Consider the following 19,705-nt stretch of genomic DNA (forward strand, 5'->3'; position numbering starts at 1 on the left):
AACTGAAAATTAGTATAAAATTTAACCTTTTACCAAAAAAATATATTTTTTAACGTTATATATATATAAGTATAAATATTAAAATATATAGATGTGTTTTTTTTGTGAATAATATAAATGCAACAAAAATATATACTCTTTCTGAGATGGTGTTGGGAAATAAGTAAATTAATTCAAGGGATTGGAGAAGGGATTTAAAATATAAAAAGTGAAATTATATAGTAAAATAAAAATAAAAAAGAAAGAAAGAGATGATAAGAGGAGGGAAGTATCTGGGTCTCGTACAGTCCGCACTCGAATCTGTCCTTCCTCGCATGCTTACTCCACCATATATACACACACTTACTTACCCAATGGCCTAACTTGTTGATTGCGACTTCTCCTTCCCCCTTTTTCCTTTTTTACCTTTTTACCCCTCTCCGTCCTTTCCCGTACGGTTCTCTCTCTAATCTTATTTATTTATTTTATCTTTTTCCACAATTACACATTTACCCTCCCCTTCTTCCAATTTTTTATTTTTTTATTTTTTTATTACTACATACAAAGAAGCTGGTCGTTAAAGTTAGTTGAGAAAAAGAAGCTGTTGGATGTTTTGTTATCTTTTTTCCACAATCAAATGTTTCATTGCATGCCAAAAAAAAAAAAAAAGACAAAAAAAGTTCAAACGTTCTGTATGTTTTATTTTGTTAAATCATTGAGTAATGAGTATATATGAGTGTAAATAAATAAGAGGTTGAACAGGAAGGGCAAATAAGTAATCTTCGTAAAATCCTTCTCCGTCAAGGCTCTCTCTCTATCTCAAAAGTATAATTATTACTATTATTATTACTCGGGTTTTTCTGTCTATCTCCCACAGAAAAAGAAACTGTTTGTTTTCTTTAATCTGTTGTTTTTGTGGGTTGGGGGTTTTTCCAAATCCTTCAGAAATTTTGATTTCTCCCAAAAAAAAAAAAAAAAAAAAAGAAAGAAAAAAAAGGATGAAGAAGGTAAAGCATCAGCAGATGAAGCCTTTCGATCTTCTCTCGGAGGAGCTGGTGTTCATCATCCTCGACCTCATCTCTCCAAACCCTTCCGATCTCAAATCCTTCTCCCTCACTTGTAAATTCTTCTACCAAGTCGAGGCCAAGCACCGCAGATCCCTCAAACCTCTCCGTTCCGACTACCTCCCTCGAATCTTGTCCCGTTACCGCAATACCTCCGATCTCGATCTCACCTTCTGCCCTCGCGTCACTGACTACTCCCTCAGCGTCGTCGGCTGCCTCTCCGGCCCTACTCTCCATTCCCTCGACCTATCCCGCTCCGCCTCCTTCTCCGCCGCGGGTCTCCTTCGGCTGGCCGTCAAATGTGCCAATCTCGTGGAGATTGACCTGTCCAACGCCACCGAGATGAGGGACGCGGACGCCGCGGTGTTGGCGGAGGCCAGGAGTCTCCAGAGGCTCAAGCTTGGCAGATGCAAGATGCTGACGGACATGGGAATCGGATGTATAGCTGTTGGATGCAAGAGGCTCAGTACGGTCAGCTTGAAATGGTGTGTTGGCGTCGGAGATTTAGGCGTCGCTTTGCTTGCCGTCAAATGCTGTGACATTCGCTCCTTAGACCTCTCCTACTTGCCTGTATGTAACCTCTCTTCCCCTCTCTCTCTCTCTCTCTTTCAGTTTCCGATTCATAATAATAGTAATATATGGTAATAAGTCTTTTGAATTATATATAGTAGTAGTCACTGTTTCTAAATTAGGGATTCGATTTTTTCTATTTCTGTCACCTGCAATTTGTTATCGTCGTCGTCACTCGGATAGATTTGATTTTATATACATAGGTTTATTTAATTTTGGTCTTTGAACATATATATATCAGACCCATAATCAAGTGTCATATATATATATATATATATATATATATATATTTGGATTTTTGATATTGAAAGAAGAACACTGGATAACGCAAACCTATTTGACCTTGGATACTAGTTAACATTTGTGATTCCTTTGTTTCATCATCATATTTCGACAGATCACAGGCAAGTGTTTGCATGATATTCTGAAACTTCAACACCTTGAAGAACTTCTTATAGAAGGATGCTTTGGAGTTGATGATGACAGTCTTAAATCACTCACACATGATTCCAAGTCATTGAAGGTAACCCTCTCCTCCCAAGATTTCTTCTTTTACTTTATACATTATCACATCATCATAGGATTGGAATTGTCTTGAATGTATCCAAATGATCACTTTTTAGTTGATAGTTTTAGAATAGAAAATTTTGTATTCTCTGTACGTTTCCTCCTGCTTGCTCTGGAAACCTTTTAACTATTTTTTTTAAAGAGAATGTATTAACAGGTTTGGTGGACACTTTCGACGTCTCTTTCTTTGTAATATCACTTGGAAATATATTAAACGCTATAAACAGGTTATATCCTGTTTCATATTTGCTTTGACTCCCAGAGTTATTTTATCATTGAAAGTCTGATGACTGGAGTTGATCATTTTAACATCCATCTTAAACATAGACATTTGAGATTTTACTTACCAAAAACCTGTGTTCTGCAGAAGCTTAATGCATCGAGCTGCCAGAATTTAACTCACAGAGGTTTAACCTCACTTTTAAGCGGGGCAGGATGTCTTCAGACACTTGATCTAGCACACTGTTCTTCTGTAAGTTCTTAGTTTACTCATTATCACCTGAACATACTTACGTTGCTTCCTTTGTTTGTTATGGCCTGTATCAAAGCATTGATTAGTATGTTCCAGTTGAGTCTATGATGCCTTCTTATATGAGGTCTGTTTACTGATTTAGGTGATTTCATTGGATTTTGCAAGTAGCTTAAAGAAGGTTTCAGCATTACAGTCAATCAGGTTGGATGGTTGTTCTGTTACATCTGACGGTTTGAAAGCGATAGGCACTTTGTGCAGTTCCCTGAAGGAGGTTAGCCTAAGCAAATGTGTGACCGTAACTGATGAAGGTCTCTCTTCTCTAGTAATGAAACTGAAAGACCTCAGAAAACTTGACATCACATGTTGCCGGAAACTAAGTGGAGTTTCAATCACCCAAATCGCCAATTCATGTCCCGTACTTGTCTCTTTGAAGATGGAGTCTTGTTCTCTTGTTTCCAGAGAGGCCTTTTGGTTGATCGGACAGAAGTGTCGGCTACTTGAAGAGCTTGACTTAACTGACAACGAGATTGATGATGAAGGTTCTTTCTTTTCTTCTGATTAATTCTTTGATTTATGATCTCTGGATTTTACCTTACCGCGTTTGACTTTCCTCTGATGCAGGACTGAAATCCATATCTAGTTGTCTTAGTCTTACCTCGTTAAAGCTTGGAATTTGTCTTAACATAACAGACAAAGGGCTCTCATATGTTGGGACGTGCTGCTCAAATCTCCGTGAACTCGATCTTTACAGGTTTGTCGCCTAGAAACTTATTCAGTAGTGGGTCAAAATAAGATCAAAAATCTCAATCTAGTCCCATCTACTTCAGGTCGGTGGGAATAACAGACATAGGCATCTCCTCGATCGCCCAAGGCTGCATTCATCTCGAAACAATTAACATATCATACTGCCAAGACATCACAGACAAGTCCCTGGTTTCATTGTCCAAATGCACGTTGTTACAAACATTCGAGGGTCGGGGATGTCCTAACATCACGTCCCAAGGACTTGCGGCCATTGCTGTTCGGTGCAAGCGACTTGCCAAGCTCGACTTGAAGAAGTGCCCATCAATCAATGATTCTGGGTTGCTAGCTCTCGCTCACTTCTCGCAGAATCTCAAACAGGTAATAAACCGCTGTTGAATCCTTAATTTACAGCTGAAACAGTAGAATAGACCGTTGAATCGATGATCTCTGACACTGCGGAAACATGTTGCAGATAAACGTGTCGGACACGGCGGTGACAGACGTGGGACTTATCTCCCTAGCCAACATTGGGTGTTTACAGAACATAGCGGTAGTGAACTCGAGTGGTTTAAGCCCGAGTGGAATAACAGCAGCCTTGCTGGGGTGTGGAGGATTAAGGAAAGCGAAACTCCATGCTTCCCTAAGAACATTCCTTCCTCTGTCTCTAATCCACCACTTGGAAGCTCGTGGTTGTGCTTTCCTCTGGAAAGACAATACACTTCAGGTATTTTATTTAACTCTTCTTCTTAAGCTGTGAATAATATACAGTAGTAGTTATATCTCAACACTAAATAGCTGCAAAAGTAGTTAGCTTTTGTTATGATTAACAAATTTTAAAGAAAAAACTAGGACCGATCGAGTCTGACAATCTGGGATTTTTTGTATAAATGTAATGATGTGGGAGCAGGCTGAGTTGGATCCTAAGTACTGGAAGTTACAGCTGGAAGATGTTGTGCCTTAAAGCGAGAAACATGCTGAATGGAGAAGAGGGTTCCTATGGGAGACAGACAGGCCCATGTTGGGAACGTATAATAGGTGGAACATTTTTGGCTTTTGTGTTGACGGCGCGTGTACCCCACCCCAACCTTGCATTATAGATACAGTACTTCCACATGGTGATGATACCGTTGTAATTTTGTTTTTGTTTTTTTTTTTTTTTTTTTTTTCTGGGTGCCTAAATTAGCGGACGTAACAGAGCACAAGGGATGCCTCTGTTCCTTTTTGACTTTTTCCTCCCTTCGTTTTTTTTTTCTATTTTTTTTTTTTGGATGCGACTTGCGACTTGTGAATGTGTGTGTGTAATCAATATGAGTATGTAATTTAATGCCTCATCAACTTGCCTCGGGAGGGCCTGCTTTTCCACGTCAGAAAATTCGCGTTATGCGATAAAGACCGTGACTCAGTGGGACCGTGCGCACTGGTCCACTCCAGGCTCTCACCACCTGTTCACAACCAAGAACAAACAAAAAAAGCGACTCGGTGTGACAGCTCAAACAACCCTTCTTCATTGCAATAACGGCTAGTGCTCCGTTCGATGCGCTCAAGACTTTTTTTTTTTTTCTAACACCCAAAGTGCCCTCTTCTTCATAGTTACCCTTTTTTCTTTTATTAAAAAACTGATTTTGTTTTTGTGTATAGAACAAACACATGTAGTCCAAGAAGTATCACCGGCAAATGATTGAGATCAAAATTTGTTTGCATCATAAAATAAAATAATAAACCAAATGATTACTTCCCTAATCAACATGCTTCTTTTTTTTTTCCCCTTTTACCAATTTTTTTTTTTAAATTTGGCCTGATTAGGCATTATGGAACCGCCCATAATTAAAACAGAGGATCCATTAATTTTATACTCTCTCTGTTTCAAAATATAGAATGTTTTAACTAAAGCACGCAGATTAAGAAGTTTTTACTTTTAACAAGTTTAACCAATCAGAAACAATACTACATAATAGAAAATATTAAACTAAACTAAAAGTTGTATAGAAACTTGAAAACATCATATATTATGAAACAAAAAACTTATCTAAAACATCTTATATTTTGAAACGGAGTGAGTAATTAAATGCATCCGAAAAGATATTATTTAAGTCGAATATATCACCTTCTCTCCATTATGACTCAAAACCAATATAATCATAATACTATGGCTACATGTGTTTTTGCACCCTTCTTTTTTCCAAAGGCTTATTCTCACCATTGAGAGAGAAATGTAATAATGTCAAGTGCAAGAGAGATTTAACGAGAAAGACTGATCCCCCATATACGGTCAACCACAGGACTCATCACATATATAAAATCATAGCGTTTATATACTAGTACTGTACTACAAAAAATGAAAATAATACTAGTAGAGTATATAAACTAGTTATAACAGCAATGTAGTATGACTAATGGGGGCGCTACCATTCATACACTAAATGATGATCAGAGTTGTTAAGTTAGTTAGTTCATCAGTCATCATGACTCATAACAACAAGATTTAATATTACGTCTAAATTCAGTATACAAGTTTGATTTATTGCATTAGTTACATTGGATCCACCAAACTTAAACTTTAGATTTCTCTAGGTTAAAGAAATCAGACAATTAATGATGAAAGGAAAGGATGGAACAAATAAAATAGTAATGAGAGTCAAAAGAAACACTAAAAACTCGAAATTACGATAGTACACCTCCTCCATTAAATTAATTGCTAATGATTAGTTTAGGGATTAAATAAGTCAGCGTGGCAATTCCGAAAATAAACAATAAAAACATGTCCTTAAAACACACATCTTCTTTTCCGCTGTAAGGAACCAACCGCGTTTAGAGAGAAAGAAACGCTTTTTTTTTTTCTTTTTTTTTCTTCTTCGTCTTCTCTCCCATCTCTCTCTATTGTTTGCTTCTCTGAGTCCAGATTCTCCCTATATGTCTCTCTCTCTTTCTTCCTCCTTGGCCGTATAGGTCAGTCACCGGAAAAAAAACTCAAACCGTCTCTATTCGCCCCTTAATAGTTTCCTTAAAACATCCGGCGAAGTATGCGCTTCTTTTGCCGTTATCCTCCTCCAACTAGTTTTTCGATCTGCAATTTTTATAGTCTATTCCCAACCCTAGTCGGAGCTAATCACACCTCTGCTCGTTTCTCTTCTCGTTAGTCCTCCTCCTCGGATTTAGGGCTTCATTTTAATTTTATTTTTTCTCTTTTCCTCCAAACTAACAAAACAAATCAAAAACAAACCGAGAGCTATTCTTTCGTTCTTTAATTCTCTTCTTCTTCTTCTTCTTCTTCTTCTTCTCTGTGTCTCTCTCTGTGTGTGTGTGTGTGAATTTTATTTTGTGAAGTAGTTTTTATTTATTTATTTAGCTACTACGATGGAGAATTCCATGGGGAAGCCAAGCTTCCTCCGGAATATAATGGTTCGTGTGCTCCTCTTCGGTGTTCTTATCATCGTTGTTCGCTTTGCTTATGTTGTCACCATCACCGGCGAATCATGCAATCGCGGCGATTTCTGCTTCTTCTCTCTCCCCGACAACCTCAACTTTGTCATCCCCGGTGCTTCCTCCGGCGCTTCTGCTATCGACGCCGTCAGATCTGCCTCCCCTGGCGATGATGATCTTCACACCACCAGGGATTGGATCAGCTCCGTCCGCTTCTACTCCTCCATCTTCCAGGATCTGATCGCCGACGGTTACCTCTCCCCGGATTCCAAGACGCTTTGTGTTGAAACCGCGTTTGGCCAGGAGGTTCACTCCCTCAGAGAGATTGGGGTCAAGAACTCCGTCGGCATCTCTAAGAAAGCTTTCAGGCCGTTGGTGGTGAGAGGCGAGGGCCACGCTATTCCCTTCGAGGATAACGCCTTCGATTTCGTCTTCTCCGGCGGTGGCCGACTCGGAAAGTCGTTGAAGCAGTTGGAATTCGCAGATGAGATTACTCGGACGCTGAAACCCCAAGGGTTTGCGGTGGTTCATGTTGGAGCTACGGATACGTACAGTTTCAATTCATTCCTTGATTTGTTCAATTCTTGCAGATTGGTCAAGATGCGTGATATTGATGGTTTTGATTCTTCAATGCCTCATATCAGAGAGTTTGTTATTCAGAAACACTCTGATGTTATTGATGGTCATCCTCACCGGACTGCTGACTCCGGTGGTAAGTGCTGGATTCCTGGTTACAAAAGAGATTTGATTCGGGATGCTGAGCCACTCATTCAAGAGGAGCCTCTTAAGCCTTGGATTACCCTTAAGAAGAACATCAAGAATATTAAATACGTGCCTTCCATGGTAGATATACGTTTCAAGAGCAGATACGTCTACGTTGATGTTGGTGCTCGAAGTTATGGTTCCAGTATCGGGAGCTGGTTCAAGAAAGAGTACCCTAAGCAGAACAAGACTTTCGATGTTTTCGCCATTGAGGCTGACAAGGCCTTTCACCAAGAGTATAAGATTAAGAAAAAGGTGAACCTGTTGCCGTATGCAGCATGGGTGAAGAACGAGACATTGTCGTTTGAGATCAATCACGATCCCGGAAAGGAAGTGGAAGCTAAAGCCAAGGGCAGGGGAATGGGCAGAATCCAGCCGGTTAGAAAGTCTTCCTCCAGCTCAGGCGGTGACTTAGCTGGTGAGGTCAACTTGATTCAAGGGTTTGATTTTGCTGACTGGTTGAAGAACAATGTCAGAGACAGGGACTTTGTTGTGATGAAGATGGATGTTGAAGGAACCGAATTCGACCTCATCCCGAGGTTAATCAAGACTGGAGCTATTTGTCTAATCGATGAGCTCTTCCTTGAATGCCATTACAACAGGTGGCAGCGATGCTGTCCGGGTCAAAGGAGCCAAAAGTACAACAAGACCTATAACCAATGCCTAGAGCTCTTTACTTCGCTCAGACAAAGAGGGGTGCTTGTCCATCAATGGTGGTAATGCTTTTAGGACGCTGCATAATCTCTTTCTTTTTATGCTCGGGTGAATATCGTTTCACCAATCTATAAAAATGTACTTTACTTTCTTCTTCTAGAAATATAAAGCGGATATTGTAGGTTTCTATTAAACAAAATACACTCTTTCTGTGCTGGAAATTCCCTTTACTCTAAGAAGTTTAGCTTGAAATGGAAATTTGAGTTTCTTTTACTGTCAACTCTTCTTCAATTTTCTTGCTTCTGGTGTTCTCTGCATCCAATGTATATATGCTCTAGTTTTGTAAGTATTTCGGCTTTCCTTGTCTATATATATGGAGGAAGAATGTATCAAAGTGATCTTGTACTGAGTCCAAGCCTATAGATGGAGCAATGCAAATGCCTTGAACCAGGTATGTTCGTCTTGCCATTTTCTCTCCATTAATACCGTTTTCTCAGATGGATTTTGTGCTAGACTTGCTCTTTTTGAACTTTGAAGACTATGGTATATTTAAGAAAATACTGTAGTAGTGGTTTTGAGAAGTTATCTTGCTTATAAGATTTTAAACTTTGTTAAGGGCGATCAATTCTTTTTATATACTTGATATGAGAAATGAGAAGTTAACAAGGAACAGCCAATTGTTTATTTTAGTTTTGGTCCTTTTTCCTGTTCGTTAGTGTTGGTTACCAAAAGCGAGGCTATGATTTGGTGAAGGAGAAGTTTTTTTTTTTGCTGTGGATTGTAACAAAGAGTTAAAGGAGGAAAATCTCTTAAGCCAGGTAATTTTTTTATTGGTAGTCTTTAGTATCCAATTATGGATGATACTCATCTAGATTTTCATCTATTTTTGGACAGAGAAAATAATAAACATATCTTTCTCCATCCCTGATCTTTCTCTCTCTTCTTCTCTCTTCCTCTCTCTTTCTCTCTCTCTCTATACAGTTTTTTTTGTTCATCTTGAAAAAAAACCCTTTGACCTATCCATTATAATTTTCAATTTAAGCTTCAACAGGAGACAAATGCCATTTTGTATTATTGTAATGTGTTGTTTGATCTAGCAATCATTCTTCTCATGAGCTTTTATTCATGCTTGTCTGTTATAGTTTCCTTTCTTTATCATTCTCTCCTCCTCCTTTGACTCCTTTCCTCGATAAGGCCTCACAAGGCGATCCCATGGAAAGTTTATTTTTCTGCAACTATCTGGTTGTTTCATTTCTGCCCTGCTCCCCTCCCTTCAATTACTTCTTCCAAAGGACCTAACCTCACGTTTGTGTTTCCAGCAATTTCCTGTTTGATTTACCTTGTTTCTTGTTGCGTACCAGTCTCTTGCAGTCTAAATGGGGGTCTGTTGTAGCAAGGGCACAGGGATAATTGTGGAGAATGGCACGGATGATAATAATCAATATGGAGATGGGGAGGCTGAGGTTAGGGATACAAATGATGGAGCCATTATAAGGTCGCGTGGATCATCCAAACATGTTTCCATGGCAATCAAACAAGGAAAGAAAGGGATAAATCAAGACGCCATGACAGTCTGGGAGGTAACAGTTTGTTTCCTGTTGGGTCATTTCCTTTGTTTCTTGTTCTCTTGGTTTGGTTTCAGGCGCTAGCATATGTGGCCATTACTGCTTTGTTTTCTTAATTTTCTGCTATTACATGGGATTTTACATTTTGATGCTGCCTCTCTAAAGACAATGACCAAATCATATTTTGCATCTTGAACTTTCCTGCAGAAATTTGGTGGGGAGGAAGATATGATCTTTTGCGGTGTATTTGACGGTCACGGTCCCATGGGTCACAAGATTTCTCGTCAAGTATGTGAAAATTTACCTTCGAGGGTCCATTCGAAAATTAGATCTTCCAAATCTGGTGGGGAAAACATTGAGAACAATAGTTCACAGAGTCAGGAGGAACTCTTCCGTGAGTTCGAGGAAATTCTAGTGACATTTTTCAAGCAAGTAGACAGCGAACTTGGTCTTGACTCCCCATATGATAGTTTTTGCAGTGGTACAACTGCTGTCACCGTCTTTAAGCAGGTAAAATCAGCAGTCTCTTAAGCTTTATTATTAGTTCTTCAAGACAGTAGGTCAAAAAGGGATTGAAAGATGTTTTTGTCAAACATTTGCAGGGTGACTGTTTGATGATCGCCAATTTGGGAGATTCACGAGCTGTTCTTGGCACCCGAAGCAAGAACAGTTTCAAAGCCGTCCAGCTCACGGTTGATCTGAAACCATGTGTCCAACGTTAGTATTTTCTCCTTTTCCTTTGACTTTAGACTTTTTTTTGGGTCAACAACTTTAGACTTGATGCCTCTTTAGAAGTACTTGGTTTTCCTGAAGAAGTTTCATTATTATTTCTTTTAACAGGCGAAGCAGAGAGAATAGTGTCATGCAAGGGAAGGGTGTTTGCTATGGAGGAGGAACCCGATGTTTATAGAGTGTGGATGCCTGATGATGATTGCCCGGGGCTAGCAATGTCAAGGGCTTTTGGTGATTTCTGCCTCAAAGACTATGGACTTGTTTGCATTCCTGAGGTCTTTTGCAGAAAAGTTGGTAGAGAAGACGAGTTTGTGGTTCTAGCTACCGATGGGGTAAACATCTTCTAGTATAGCTTTCAGTCTTGTAACAAATGTATTCCATGCTAAAAGGTTTATGTTTGTATTCGATGGAACAGATTTGGGATGTTTTGTCAAACGAAGAAGTGGTGAAAATTGTAGGTTCTTGTAAGGACCGGTCAACGGCAGCTGAGACGTTGGTTCAGCGAGCTGCTCGGACTTGGAGAACAAAGTTTCCAGCCTCTAAAGCTGATGACTGTGCAGTGGTGGTGCTTTACCTAAAGCACCGGCCTTACCCAAGAGAAGGAAACGTGAGCCGAGCAATGTCGACTATTTCCTGGAGATCAAGTAAGAGCAATAACGAGTGTTATGGAGTCGCACCATGGTCACAGATGGGTCTATCTCAGAGGGTTTCATAGTAGGACCATTGTATTTGTTATTGTTGTTCTTTCTAATTGTTTAGTAAAATCTGAACCTGTTGAGTGAGTCGATGCTGCTCAACATCAACTTTGTTTGTGCGTTAAAAAAAAATTGGATTCGAGTCCTAATGGATAAGGCGTTTGACTTCTAATCAAACGATATGGGTTCGAGTCCCACCGGGTGTGTTGGTGAAATTTTGCTGAAGTTGACGAAAACAAATTAGAATTTTTTGCTTATAGTTTTTTCTAAATCGTAAAGTAGAGGAAATAAATTGCAAAGAAAATAACATGGTCTACTCTAGAGTTATAGAATATTGGTGTTCCTAAACTCAAAACATTGATGATGTAACTCACAGGAAACCAAAATGAAGTATTGACTTGACTAAAGAGGGTGTTCGTGCACCAGCTTCATTTCCTGAGACCTAAAATCACACACTGCCACATCCTTATATCCAATAGTGCCAAGGTCTGTCCCATTAAAAATGAAACCGTGGAAGAAGACACTTGGTCCATAAAGAGGTAAAGTATCAGAAGCTGAAGCGGAAAATGTGGAACCATCAGCAAGGAACAACATTTGATCCCCAAGATCCTTAACCTGCACCCAACTCTGGTCTCTTTGCACAAATCTGAAGACTTATAATCTGGAGGGTTATATAAGTATTTACAGTGGCAAAGGCGTGATTCTGGACATGAGAATTCTCGAAGTTCCAAAAGTCATCTGATTCAAGTTCCCTGCTTATCAAATCAACCAACAACATATCACCAGAGGATTCAATGTTGTCACCGTCGCCAAACACAGGAGGATTTGCTGCCAGTGTCAATCTCAGAGAAGAGAGATGTACAGCGAAAGTCCTCCCATTTTGCTCGACGGCAAAGAAGCAGCCATTGAACAGTATCACATGGCAAAAATGACAAGAAGAAGGCATGTCGTCGTCATTGATCACATTCCATGATTGATCCCAAGAAGTAAACACAAGTAACTTGCCAGAACGGAGAATCGTAAGCAACACAAACTTAGAAGACTCCACATCATCACGCTCCTCACAGATCCTTGGGAAGCCTTAAAGTCCAATCCACCACGCTCCTTTCCTTGTCGGCGACATGAACTAATAAGAGTAACTTGATATCTTCCAACATATCGGATATGTTGTTGTGGATCTTCTTATTTTGCCGAGCTACAGTGTTTTCCAACGCCTCAGCTCTCGCCAGCAATCTCTCCATTCGGCTTCTCAACTCTTCTTCACTCTCCACGCTTGCTTCCCGAGCTACAGTACTTTCATGACATCTCCTTCTTTTCCCCATGGTTCGCCGGAGGTGATGGCCAGCAGTACGTTGGGGATCTGCTGAAGAAGCACGGCGTACTAAGGTGTGAATTTTTCTCCAAACGCTTAATCAACTAATCCTATTTCAAAAGCTTTTTCGAACAAGGATTGAAGAAGAAGAAGAAGAAGAGGCTCGGAAGAGCAGCGTTAGTAGGGATTTGAAGAACGAGGAGGGAACCAAAAAAAAAAAAAAAAATTGTAACAAGGCTGGGCCCTATTTTAACCTGAATTGTTTTTATAAAAGCCCTTTAAGAGTCCAAAAATCTTTTTGTCTATTTAATCAGGTTCAGGGCTTAAGTTTATTTTAGCGGACCCTGACTGGCCCTAAGTTTTAGGCCCTTTATAATTAGGAATTTAGATTTATTTTTTTTTTGGCTTTTTTGGCTTTTAACACGTCCAAAGATGGTGGAATGATTTGAAAGAAAGGAGTAAAGAAGAGTAGACTCTTCTTGTTCTTGAAAGGTAGTACGTACTTTTTTAAAGGAACTTTCGTGCATAAAAAAAGACATTTTTACATTCTACAAAAAGGCTTTAATTTGTACAAATCCATAAAATTTGAAACTAGATAAACCGTAATCGCCCTCATTGCTGGACCGCGAGAACCGAAACAGAGAGCTCGAGATCTTTGGAGACCAACAAATCTCCAACCTCTCCTAACTCCTTCATATCGCTCCATTCTGACAACCCTTCCAACATCAATAGATTCTCTTCGTGTCTTATCCCGACCATCATCAGATCAAAGTCGTCTCCTTCCTTCCTTAGCAACCCCAGTAGATCCACCGCTTCCTCTATTCTTATCTTTAGAATTGTCAGAAACAGATCAGGAACACATTATTAATAATTACGATCATGAGAAAAACCTCTGCTTTCGTATGTCTAAAAACAAGAATTTTTCTAAACCAAATAGAGACAAGGGTTTCTTTACCTCTCTGAAGACGATGTTTTTTTCGGAATTCTCTTTGCGGAAGACGTTGATGACTCTCATGTCATGCTTTCTCTCGACCATGTCTCTGAGCGGAGAGACGCCGTTCTGGTCCACGAGCCGGAATACATGGAGCTCGACGCTGGGATGGCTGGCCAAGCGTGTAGCATACGCAAGCATTTCGCGGTCATCTGGTCCACCTAAAAAGATAGCACATATGTTGATGCTAAGCTTTTTCAGTGGAACGAACCTGAAGTCTGGGAGCCTTCCTCGGTCTATGAAAAGCGCAACGGAGCATGGACAGTTTTGCAACAGATTCCGACAAAGGAGCCTCTCCCACGACTCGATCCCGGCATCAAGAGTAAATATCACAAGATCTGTTTCCTGGTCAAAGGCGATGGCACATACGTCCTCGTGCATGGTCTTTCGCGGCGCCACTGCAGTGAAGCACTCTATCAACACGGTCTCCATATTAGTATTCTCGAAGTTGTGGAAGGCCTTAACGATCTGGTCTCTTCGGCTAGGCACGATGAAGGGACTTATCTCCTGCGTGTGATGAATAAGGAGAGGAAGACTATGGTTATTAAGCTCTTCTAGATTCACTGCGAAGACGGAGAGAGGAGCTCCGATGGCTGGACGAGAGAGTTCGACAATGTCCAGCACCGGGCGGACCGCCTCACGGTTCCGGAAACAAGTGAGGATCCTCAGCGGAGCCTCCACTCGGCAGTGTTGCACCGTACGTCTCTTGTAAGGGTTGCGTTTGCTCATGGTTTGGTACAGTTTCTTCACTATCACTATGATAACTGTTGAGGATACCGTTGCTGACATTACCATTGCTCCAAAAGATTTGCTTGATATTTTCTGCACCCCTTGACCAAAAGTAAAAAGTTATTTTTTGTTGACCTTCCAGCTAATTAAAATACATACATATCATGCATACTTCATACATGTGGGGGTAAATTAAAAGTTACTATATTTTTAGTTACCGTGTAATTGAGGTTCTGTTTGTAGATCTGAACGTCGTAAAGTCCTTGGATATTGACGATAAAGCCAACAAGAATGGCGTGCCAAAGAGGCACATTGTAGTAAAGGGAAGGCAAGGCAATGGCTATCATTTTGGCAAACCGGACCACACCAAAAAGTATCTCATACCGGATAACATCTCTCCAGGAAACCTGTGAGAGATTGATATTGTAGCCGATCCCAATGATGTAGCAAGGCATCAGGAAAAACCAAACAAAACAGCCGATTTTGTCTGACAGTCCGGTGCCTAGAGGCGGACGTTTTGGGGTGGCTAGGCCTAAGACCACCGCACCAAAGAAGTAAGGCAGACCCACAAATTCTGCCCAGAGACAGGTGACGAAGAGCAAGACGCATATAACGCAGAGGTACGAGGTCTTGAGAGAGTGTCCTTCTGGTGTTCTCCCCTTCATCCACCTCATTATTGGTCGAAACACATATATTATTGCCACTATCATGACCATCTGCGTTTTATCAAGATTTTTCGTTTTACTAATTACTTTTGTACAAATTTAATTAATTAATTAAGAAATATACATAAATTTTGCTAGGATCATATGATATATATTTTTAGTTAACCTGTGAGAGGGACAAGAGGAGAGCTCGGTTTTTGTCTTCTAAGTCAACGTTAAGTTTAATGGCGATGTTAAGCATGAAAAAACACCATGAGAGGCAGTCATGCACCATCATGGAGGCAAGTGCTAACCTCCCTGGCTCAGTGTTCAACATCTTCAGGCTCGACAAGACTCCGTAAGCCACCTGAAAAAACATTGTGGATTCGACGATCGCCACGTGGTGGAACTCCGCGGGAGGGACCCCATCTGGCACGCCTCCGAGCCTCTTGGAGATGAAGATGGCCGCGAATTGGCCACACACGAAAGGTATGAGGAAAAGTAAGATGCCGTTTATGAATGCTAACTTGCCTACTCTCTTTATCATCCTAGTGTCTACTTGACATGTTGTGATGTAGCAAACGAAGAGAAAACATAAGGCCTCGAAGGATTCAATTATGAACACGCTTCTCTTGTAGAAAAATGTCGACATGTACTGTTTGTTACGTCCTATAACCGACGGTCCTAAGCAGATCCCAGCCTGCAAGCAAAAAAGAAAGAACAAAACGTTTTAATTTAATTTACATGGCTGCATGTTTTTGAGATTAATTAATTAATACTCCATATATATACCAGGATTTGAGTGAGGAATACGAATTTTCCGAAAGGCCTGAGAAGAAACTGAAAAAAGACTGAAATTAAGGTAAAGACAGATATCTGAAGGAGAAGAAGAGGAAGAGAAAACTTGATCGGGTTCTCTCCCCGGCCAATTCCCATGGAGCCTGCACCAAGCCATGGCTCGCAAATCCAATCCACTCCTCCATACTGGAATGTTTTGGTGATATTTTCCATTTTCTCCTTCTATGTAATTCCCTAGTTAATTAAACGAGTCAACCCATAGAGGGAGAGAGACTATTATTGTATGAGTTGAAGAATTAAGAAAAAGAAATCTAATAATAATAATAATTATTTTTTCCTTATTTGAGGCTATATTTAGGGGTTCCTTTTATATATTCTCTTGTTCTATCATTTCTCTTTAGAGGTCATCCTACTTTTAAGGTTTCTATATCTGTGTTTGTGTGGTACAAAAATCTTGAGTATGATCATGATAGCTTGAGATTGATTGCCACACACAAACATGTTACAAAAATGAACCTAGTAAATCCATAATATATATTTGCTGACAATAATTAAGGTCCGGCCCTCTCTGTATATGTAAACCATATTGGAATTAATGGTCAAATAAAGGTTTAATCCAAATGATGATAATTTATATGGTCTACATTAAATGGGGGATATAATTTAGAAGAAATTAAGTATATGACACTAAAACTGAAAGTTTGTTTCTGAACGTAAGTCGAGGAGACTTTTAAAGGGTTAAAAAACAACTTTGATTTTAGTTTGCTTTTTTACTTTCAAAGTCTTCGCCTTCGGCAAAATTATTTTTCATCTTCAAAAGCCTAAAACACACAACAATTTATTATACCCTTAAAAAAAAAACACGCGGAAATGAGAATTGACATTTTTCTCTTACGGTTATAAAAGTCAGCACAAATTCCTTGAGAAACAACAAAAACGGTTTAAACCCTTAAAAAAGAAACAATTGAAGAAAAAAAACTCGATATAAAGAAAAAAACGTAACGTTAGGTGAAAACAGTACTAGCTTTTAACAATAAAAAAAGATTTGTAGAAAAGAGAGATGAGCAATAGTGTTGTAAATGGAACACATGAATTTGTATGTGAGGCATGGTTGGGATCAACCTCTGGCGGAATATTTATGGGAGATGACCCATTGAAGCATTCGACTCCTCTTCTTCTTCTTCTTATATCTCTCGTCTCTTCCCTCTCTTCCTTCTTCCAAGCTCTTCTCCGTCCTCTCGCAAATGTCGACTTTGTCACTCAAATTATGGTATTCTAATCACTTCATTCTTTCACACCATTATCCTACGTGATTTTTCTGTTTGGTTATAAGAACATTTATATAGAATAGTATATTAATGTTTATAAAATGTTTATAATGTATGAAACAGGCTGGGATATTCTTAGGCCCCTCGGTTTTGGGACAAAACATAAATTTAGTGACAAAACTTTTCAACACAAGAAGCTTCTTCATTATAGAATCATTAGAGGCAATATCCTTCATGTTCATCTCATACATAAGCACAGCTCAAGTGGAGGTGGGAGTAATAAAGCGAGGAGGCAAGGTCGCAATCATCAATGGGTTCTCTCTTTTTCTGTTTCCTTACGTCGTTGGCTCCTTGGCATGCACCATAATCACTAGCAACATCCGTGGAAGCGTGGCGAAAACTAAGCCAGGACAGCTCCATGATATACTGACAAACCAGTCGGCAGTGTATTTTCAAGTGGCGTATTCGGTTTTGTCGAATCTCAAGATGCTAAACTCGGAGCCTGGAAGGTTAGCCCTCTCCTCCATAATGGTGACTAACTGCTTTGGCTGGGGTTTTTTCCTCCTTAAAGTTACCTTTGACAGTTTCTTGCAACACAAATACTCCAAGACTAATTATCTCCATACCTTCACAAAGGTATGTGAGTTGTTTCTTCTTCCGTTTGTGTTCGCAATCTTCAAAATATATTTGACAAAAAATGGTATAAGAATAAGATCTCTTCCGATTATGATAAACACAATAAATTTAGCATTCAAAACCAGAAAAACAATTGACTTCCTTGCTTTATTGCATCTTCGTCATTATATTTAGCACTGTAGAGGTAAACACATATACACTTTATTAAAAACATTTATTTGCAAATGATTAGGTACTACTGATTGTTGGTATAGTAGTTGTGTGCCGACCAATATTCAAATGGATAGTGAAGAGAACACCTGAAGGAAAGAAACTAAAGGCGTCGCGTCTATGCATCATCTGCGTCATGTTGTGCACCACCACTTTCCTGTCCGAAACCGTAGGGTTTCCTTACATAGTCGGATCCGTGGCTCTCGGTCTTGTGACTCCTAAGACGCCTCCTCTCGGTACCGGTCTCACGGACAAGATCGGTTGTTTCTGTTGGGCGGTTCTTATGCCGTGTTACGTCATCGGGATTGGTCATAAAGTCGATTTCTTTTTGTTCGAACAAGGCGACGTCATAACTTTGGAGTTGCTTTTCTTTACCATAATTGCTGCAAAGTTTGCTTCCATCGTCCTCCCATCGCTTTACTTCAAGGTTCCTATATCATACGCCGTGATAGTCGGATTCATTGTCTGCATACAAGGGATCTACGATGTCCAAATCTTCAAACAGTTGTTGAACTACGAGGTACGACTAATTTAGTACATATATATAGAGAGATCATTCTTTATGTATCTAGTAACCGCTAGACAAACATTTATATGGATATATGCACAATAACGTACGGTTTAACTATATATTGTTTTAAGGGATGCAGAATATAAGCCAAGAAGCATTTGGGATAATGGTGGTATGTGCGATGGTTCACTCGACCATTTTCACGGCCATAGTAAAAAATCTCTACGGGTGGGTGCAGCGGAAACACATCACTTTCAGGCGACAAACCGTTCAGCACTACGAGCCAAACAATCCTCTCAAGATCCTCACTTGCTTCTATCACCGCAAAACTGTACCTTCCCTTCTCACCATCTTGGAGCTCTCTTCTTGTCCATCGGGGGCTTCCATCGTTGCCGTCAATCTCGAAGAGCTTGAGCACCACAACGTCCCTCTCCTCATTGAACACCATTCCGGTCACAATGACCCCTCATCAATGTCCTCCAGCCGCAGAGATCAGATCTGGAAAGCCTTCGAGAAATTCGAAAGGGGACACGTTTTGCAAGAAAACTTTTCCGTCGAGTGTTTCACTGCAGTTGCGCCGAGTAAGACGATGCATGATGATGTCTGCGCCTTGGCATTTGACAAAGAAAGTTATCTCATCATTGTCGGAATTGACAACGGGACTGCAGCAGATAGAAGGCTCTGCCGCAACGTCCTAAATGTCTCGCCTTGCTCAGTTGCGGTCCTAGTGGACCAAGGACGGCTTCAAGATTTCAAGAACATGGGAACGACGACGAAGAATGGGTCAATGAGAATCAACGTGTGTTCGATATTCCTTGGTGGGGCGGACGACCGTGAGGCGCTGGCGTTTGCGGTTAGGATGACAAACCATCCGTGCGTAAATCTAAACGTTTCTTAAGCTTGTGGACGGAGAAAACGTCTCGCAACTAAACGACGTCATAGAGAGAAGACTCGACTCCATAGCGATCCAAAAATTCAGTCAAGACACCATGAATCAATACAATTTACGAGAGGTAATAAATAGTATTAAAAGTCTTGTTCATGACTTGTTTTCTCAGGTTGTCAAAATCCGGTTTAGTTTGACCCTTCGGGTTTTGGTCTTCTTAGGTAAGGATAGAGGAAGCGAGTGATATAGTGAACCTACTGAGGGAAGAAGGAAACAACTACGATCTAATAATGGTTGGGATCAAACACGAAGAAAGCTTCCAAGTACTTAAAGGATTATCGGTGTGGAGCGAGAATGAAGAGCTTGGAGAGATCGGAGATTTGCTCGTTTCAAGAGATCTCAAGCTCACTGCATCAGTTTTAGCCGTACAACAACAAGTCTCCTCCGTCGTTGAAGAGAGATTCATGGCATAATGTTGTTATAACAGTTTTTTTAG

The 19,705-nt window shown here is 40.1% G+C and overlaps 5 protein-coding genes and 1 pseudogene across 6 annotated transcripts; 4 read left to right on the plus strand and 2 right to left on the minus strand.

Moving 5' to 3' along the window:
* Positions 1–593: 593 nt before the first annotated feature.
* On the plus strand, positions 594–4,727 carry LOC104734131 (F-box/LRR-repeat protein 3). Its single transcript, XM_087481439.1, has 8 exons — positions 594–1,613; positions 2,011–2,136; positions 2,548–2,652; positions 2,795–3,191; positions 3,274–3,403; positions 3,480–3,774; positions 3,869–4,120; positions 4,304–4,727. Exons 1-8 carry the CDS (start codon positions 978–980, stop codon positions 4,355–4,357), a joined length of 1,995 nt encoding a protein of 664 aa, XP_087337565.1. The 5' UTR covers positions 594–977; the 3' UTR covers positions 4,358–4,727.
* A 2,023-nt stretch (positions 4,728–6,750) lies between these two features.
* On the plus strand, positions 6,751–8,505 carry LOC104734132 (uncharacterized). Its single transcript, XM_010453642.3, has one exon. It carries the CDS (start codon positions 6,751–6,753, stop codon positions 8,296–8,298), a length of 1,548 nt encoding a protein of 515 aa, XP_010451944.2. The 3' UTR covers positions 8,299–8,505.
* Positions 8,506–8,693: 188 nt separating this feature from the next.
* LOC104734133 (putative protein phosphatase 2C 65) lies at positions 8,694–11,401 on the plus strand. The gene is made up of 6 exons (XM_010453644.3): positions 8,694–9,050; positions 9,594–9,812; positions 10,005–10,307; positions 10,400–10,514; positions 10,638–10,861; positions 10,945–11,401. The coding sequence occupies exons 2-6, from the start codon at positions 9,609–9,611 to the stop codon at positions 11,242–11,244; spliced, it is 1,146 nt and encodes a 381-aa protein (XP_010451946.1). The 5' UTR covers positions 8,694–9,050; positions 9,594–9,608; the 3' UTR covers positions 11,245–11,401.
* Positions 11,402–11,626: 225 nt separating this feature from the next.
* LOC104737786 (F-box protein SKIP23-like) lies at positions 11,627–12,170 on the minus strand. Its single transcript, XM_010458046.2, has 2 exons — positions 11,840–12,170; positions 11,627–11,778 (listed from the first exon to the last, which is right to left on the minus strand). The coding sequence occupies exons 1-2, from the start codon at positions 12,168–12,170 to the stop codon at positions 11,627–11,629; spliced, it is 483 nt and encodes a 160-aa protein (XP_010456348.2).
* An 807-nt stretch (positions 12,171–12,977) lies between these two features.
* On the minus strand, positions 12,978–16,042 carry LOC104734134 (cation/H(+) antiporter 27). 2 transcript variants are annotated; one of them, XR_015578571.1, is made up of 5 exons: positions 15,693–16,038; positions 15,088–15,600; positions 14,475–14,972; positions 13,492–14,357; positions 12,978–13,364 (listed from the first exon to the last, which is right to left on the minus strand). XR_015578571.1 is itself a non-coding variant. In XM_087482384.1 (5 exons), exons 1-5 carry the CDS (start codon positions 15,909–15,911, stop codon positions 13,149–13,151), a joined length of 2,304 nt encoding a protein of 767 aa, XP_087338510.1. In that variant the 5' UTR covers positions 15,912–16,042; the 3' UTR covers positions 12,978–13,148. The 2 variants fall into 2 exon arrangements, 1 of the variants encoding a protein (XP_087338510.1); XM_087482384.1 differs by having other exon boundaries at positions 13,492–14,349; positions 15,693–16,042.
* Positions 16,043–16,758: 716 nt separating this feature from the next.
* LOC104737787 (cation/H(+) antiporter 26-like) lies at positions 16,759–19,682 on the plus strand (annotated as a pseudogene).
* Positions 19,683–19,705: the final 23 nt, after the last annotated feature.

This window comes from Camelina sativa, chromosome 13 (assembly GCF_030686135.1).
Source record: "Camelina sativa cultivar CO46 ecotype springtype chromosome 13, ASM3068613v1".
NCBI lineage: Eukaryota > Viridiplantae > Streptophyta > Magnoliopsida > Brassicales > Brassicaceae > Camelina > Camelina sativa.

Excerpts from the sequence above, each read along its gene's own strand:
- LOC104734131 (XM_087481439.1), top strand. The coding sequence starts at position 978 with ATGAAGAAGGTAAAGCATCAGCAGATGAAGCCTTTCGATCTTCTCTCG. Across the intron at positions 1,614-2,010 it reads TAGACCTCTCCTACTTGCCT|ATCACAGGCAAGTGTTTGCA; the intron begins GTATGTAACCTC and ends ATATTTCGACAG. Across the intron at positions 3,775-3,868 it reads TCTCGCAGAATCTCAAACAG|ATAAACGTGTCGGACACGGC; the intron begins GTAATAAACCGC and ends AACATGTTGCAG.
- LOC104734132 (XM_010453642.3), top strand. The coding sequence starts at position 6,751 with ATGGAGAATTCCATGGGGAAGCCAAGCTTCCTCCGGAATATAATGGTT.
- LOC104734133 (XM_010453644.3), top strand. The coding sequence starts at position 9,609 with ATGGGGGTCTGTTGTAGCAAGGGCACAGGGATAATTGTGGAGAATGGC. Across the intron at positions 10,308-10,399 it reads CTGTCACCGTCTTTAAGCAG|GGTGACTGTTTGATGATCGC; the intron begins GTAAAATCAGCA and ends AAACATTTGCAG. Across the intron at positions 10,862-10,944 it reads TGGTTCTAGCTACCGATGGG|ATTTGGGATGTTTTGTCAAA; the intron begins GTAAACATCTTC and ends TCGATGGAACAG.
- LOC104737786 (XM_010458046.2), bottom strand. The coding sequence starts at position 12,170 with ATGCCTTCTTCTTGTCATTTTTGCCATGTGATACTGTTCAATGGCTGC. Across the intron at positions 11,779-11,839 it reads GAGACCAGAGTTGGGTGCAG|CTTCTGATACTTTACCTCTT; the intron begins GTTAAGGATCTT and ends TTTCCGCTTCAG.
- LOC104734134 (XM_087482384.1), bottom strand. The coding sequence starts at position 15,911 with ATGGAAAATATCACCAAAACATTCCAGTATGGAGGAGTGGATTGGATT. Across the intron at positions 15,601-15,692 it reads TATTCCTCACTCAAATCCTG|GCTGGGATCTGCTTAGGACC; the intron begins GTATATATATGG and ends TTTTGCTTGCAG. Across the intron at positions 13,365-13,491 it reads AAAACATCGTCTTCAGAGAG|ATAAGAATAGAGGAAGCGGT; the intron begins GTAAAGAAACCC and ends ACAATTCTAAAG.